The 4,447-nt window shown below is 49.7% G+C and overlaps 1 protein-coding gene across 1 annotated transcript in view; it reads left to right on the forward strand.

Moving 5' to 3' along the window:
* Positions 1 to 3,855, forward strand: part of ZNF384 (zinc finger protein 384) — an 18,151-nt gene extending 14,296 nt beyond the window's left edge. Inside the window, exon 5 of the mRNA XM_010157755.1 lies at positions 3,627 to 3,855. Within this exon, the coding sequence (XP_010156057.1) occupies positions 3,627 to 3,855 (229 nt within the window). The remainder of the gene's footprint in view (positions 1 to 3,626) is intronic.
* The last annotated feature ends 592 nt before the right edge of the window (positions 3,856 to 4,447 follow it).

Genomic DNA, 4,447 nt, shown 5'->3' on the forward strand with positions numbered 1-4,447 from the left:
GGGGGGGCTGGAACTGGGTGATCTTGAAGGTCCCTTCCAACCCAAACCATTCCATGATTCTTGCCCTCTCAGGGCTGATGCTAGTTAGGTGGTTGGAAAATGAGTCCTTGCAAGATTTTCTTTTAAAATGTTGTTTGAAACCCAGTACTGGAATAGATGCTAAATTCAGACAGTGGGAGTCTGGGGATTGGTTTTTGGGGGAGGGGTGTTTTGCTAACAGTCAGATTTATCTTCCATTTTTATGCAAATGCCAGAGAGGCTCTGAACTCCTTCATAATTTTATTTTGAAAATGGCAAAGGACATTCGGTCTGTTTCTCTTCAGAGTTTATTTTAGGGAATTTCTGACCTGCAGGCAGATACCTGACAAAGCAAATAAGGAGAGGCTGCACAAAAGTTAGGGAAAATAAAGGAGATGGCTTTTATGGCACTACAGATTTAATTCATGGGACTGCTTGGACTTGATGACGTGGTAAGGTTCATGAATTTTTCAGAACAGGCTATTTAAAATACATAGTCATGTGCACGGCACGGGGGAGATCAGTGCCCAGCGTTGTGTTTAAACCCCAGCAAAGCATTTAGAAAGGTATTTCTCTCCGAAGTGGTAGCTGGATTCTCAAAACACTGATTGCAGGGGCCAAGTGAGTGAGACGGTACTAGGGCCTCCAAGCGTTGTTCCAAAGATGCATTAGTCCCATGGTTTCTCGTTACACCTTTCGTTGCTTCTAAAACAAGCCCCTAGTAATGGATATTTTTCCTCCTACATAGCTTTACGTGGGTATTGACCAAGCTGTCTTTTCAGCTCTTCTCCAGATGGAGATAGACTGGTCTCAGGGAATCGTTACTGCAAAGCCCGTTTTCCACGTGCCATCATTCTTTCAGCGTGCTGAACTCGTCCGAGTTTTTTCCATAACTGTTGACTGCAGGGACGTGAGACGCTGTTGCGAGAACAGGCGCAGCGCTCCTGTTGACAAAACCGATGGCTGCCGTTCCCCGCTGTTTTGGTTGGCCGCATTAGCACAGCATCGCGCTGGGAGCTGGTTCTCAGCGGAACGGTTCCTTATCAGAGGACTGATACCGTGGAAGAGGGTTTGTTTGAGAGTAGTGGAAGTAAGCAGCTTGATGAAAGTCATGCATGGGATTATGCTGTAAGTGCTTGCGTTAGCAGGGAGCTGGACTTGGTGGCTCAGAGGTATTTTTCAGTTGACTATTCACCTCAGAGTTCTCTCTAGCGTTGCTGCTTTCAAGGATACAATCCTCGTCCTGTAAGTATGACTTGATAACTGCTCTATTCACACGCTCTATTCAAGTCTAGCGTTACACGTATGGGAAAGTCCAGAAGAAACCGCACAAGTTTTAAGGCTGGGAGAGTTGGGGGTGTTCAGCCTGGAGAAGAGAAGGCTCCGGGGAGACCTTATAGCACCTTCCAGTGCCTGAAGGGGCTACAAGGAAGCTGGGGGGGACTTTTTACAAGGGCCTGTAGTGACAGGACAAGGGGTAACGGGTTTAAATTGGAAGTGGGGAGGTTTAGATTGGATATCAGGAAGAAATTCTTCCCGGAGAGGGTGAGGAGGCAGTGGGACAGGTTGCCCAGAGAAGCTCTGGATGCCCCATCCCTGGAAATGTCCAAGGCCAGGCTGGATGAGGCTTGGAGCAACCTGGTCTAGTGGAAGGTGTCCCTGCCCATGGCAGGGGGGTTGGAACTGGATGATCTTTAAGGTCCCTTCCAACCCAGACTATCCTGTGATTCTATGAAGTGTTTGGAGATAGTTGGGTTTGCACGCCAAGAGCTACTTTTTTAAAAAAGATTATCCTGATGTTTGGTTTTACTCCTCGTATCTCTAATAGATACAGGGATAAACAGCCAAATTGCTTCTATTTGTTGATTCCAGAAGGGTTTACTGTGTGTGCAAGAGGGGGGGATTTACGTAAGGATGTATTCAGCTTGCGTGTTCTATAGGGTTCGCAATTAAAGTGGATTAAGAGAAAGGTGGAGGTAGGAAACAACTGTTAAGAGATGAGAACGAATGTGAAAAATCAGCGATGGAGAAGAAAAAGTGTTACGGCAGGTGTGTGGCAGAGTGCTTGCTAGGGAAGCATGGCTTCCAGGTAAATGGCTGAGTGAAGCTGTGGCTTGGAAGGGCCTGGGGAAATTAAGGTAGGTGCTGGATAAACGTGCCCTACGTTACATACGCTAATGAGACTGCACACTTCCTGAGGCTTCTGGCTCCCACGTAAATAGTCATGGTTGTAGATGTAATCAAGTATCCCCCTGGGGGAAGGTGGGTGTGGGAAAGAGCAGGACCCACTCTCCGTGGCTTGTTATACCTGCAGAGACTTTTGGCGCTGAGCGGTTTTGTAAACGCTCGTAAAACTGGAGGAAATTCCCAGACAAAAACGTAAGTCGGCCTGCTGTGAAGATTGAATTCGTGTTGGCCAGATTTCTGCTGCGGGGCATTTTTTCTCTCAGATGTGACCCTGGAAGTTCCAAGTGCAGGTCAAATTTTTGTCTTGTTTAGTTTGAAAATTATGCGAGTGGAAAAACTTAAATTCAGAGAAACCTTAACTCTGCCTGGCACACATTTGGGGAAAAAAAACCCCAGAGGCTCCAGTAACTTGGATACAACTTTTATCTCCCTGTCAAATTGCTTGGAATTAGATGATCTTTAAGGTCCCTTCCAACCTAAACCGTTCTGTGATCCTATGAGATTATCCACCACAAAAGCTTTGGCCATCTTGAATTGTAAAACAGCGCAAGCTTCTCTTAACAGCCTGGCCTCGTGACGGAGGAGTGGTTTTTAACAGCAGCATCCGTAGCAGAGAGGTGCCAACTGCTTCTTCCTCTTCAAAGAGTCTGTGTGTTACCAAATAACGTTTCTGATCATGACGGGAGCAGATGGATTCAGGGTCCTAGACAAAACATTTGGCGTCGCATCAGTAAGGTTGGAATTCTGAAGGCCTGTTAGACCGTTGAAATACCTCATTTGATACCCAGAGTATCTTTGGGAGACCCACGAGGAAAGCAGCACTCTTGTGATTCTCAGCTTTCTGTATTCTAACCGCTCGAGCGCCTTCTCCAAAAAAGGCGGGCAGAGTTCAGTGTGTTTGGTCACAACTGCTTTTGCAGACTTTGCAGTACGTGGAATTAACTGCTGTTGTGAAGGTGTACCTCAACCTGGGATTGCCAGGGTTTCCCACCTTTTTTGATTGATCACAGGTGAACAAAGTGGGTTTTTGTCTGGGAATTATTATTCCTGTCCCCTTGAGATTGCTGTTGGAAAATTTCCCAAGTGCTGCCCTGTCCCCCTTGTCTAACAAATTAGCCTCTCTAGGCTAATTAGCCTGTTTAGGCCTAATAAATTAACCTCTTTGGTTCTTCCAAGACCGTTGCTTGTCTGGCTGCAAGCTACTGTTTGCTGTCTTCTGCCAGTTCCTAGCTTAAGTCTGTCCCCCTGGGTCTGGAGCACTTGCAGCCGAGCACGGTGTCCCGGGTGAAACCTCCCCAGAACCACGTAGCGAGGACACGTCCCTTCTTCACTCGGTGCAGGAGACCCCGTCCAGTTAGAGTTGATACATATTGGGGCTCGCCCCCGTGTGACGCTGTCTCTTCCCCTCGCCCCGGTCCCAGGTGCCGGATGTGTTCGCTGACCTTCTACTCCAAGTCGGAGATGCAGATCCACTCCAAGTCCCATACGGAGACAAAGCCACACAAGTGTCCTCACTGCTCCAAGAGCTTCGCCAACAGCTCCTACCTGGCCCAGCACATTCGCATCCACTCAGGGGCCAAGCCCTACACGTGCAGCTACTGCCAGAAGGCCTTCCGCCAGCTCTCCCACCTGCAGCAGCACACACGGTAAGGGCCAGAGGAGGCTGGGGGCCCTCCGCACTGCATGTTGCCGTCATCCCAGCATGCTGCGAGCACCCTCAGCGGGCGACTGCCTGGGGAGACCTGGCTCTTTTCCGCAGGCTTGGTCAGGTCTCGTACACGACAGGCTGGCAGTAACGGTTATCCGACACAGCGAGACTGTTGGCTGGCCGTGAGGGGCTGGGTGTGCACAGAGGTTAGCGCTGCTCGCCCTAAGGGGTGCCTGCAGCGAAGTGATGCTTTTCTGACAGAGGGTAGGGCTGGTTGTGTCAGAGTGAGAGTAGAGTGGGCCTAAGAGGACTGTTCCCTGTCACCCCAGCGTAGTTCTGCCAAACGTCTCGGTCCAGGCTGGCAGCCCCCCCTGCTCTTTCAGCCGTAGGCTTCCCACATACGGCTCTGCCAATGCCCCTCAGTCCAAACTCTATAGTTCCTCTCTCTGGATCCTCCCCCGGTGCGGACAGACCATGGTCTCTTGAATCCAAGGGGAGCACGGTTTGAGACCGAGCGAGCTCATGCCATGTTTGGAGTTCCTCCGTGTAGCAGATAGCGTGGTGCTGTCCCACCCCCTTTGTGCCCTCATTCCA

This window comes from Eurypyga helias, unplaced genomic scaffold (genome assembly GCF_000690775.1).
Source record: "Eurypyga helias isolate BGI_N326 unplaced genomic scaffold, ASM69077v1 scaffold47208, whole genome shotgun sequence".
In the NCBI taxonomy this organism is placed as follows: domain Eukaryota; kingdom Metazoa; phylum Chordata; class Aves; order Eurypygiformes; family Eurypygidae; genus Eurypyga; species Eurypyga helias.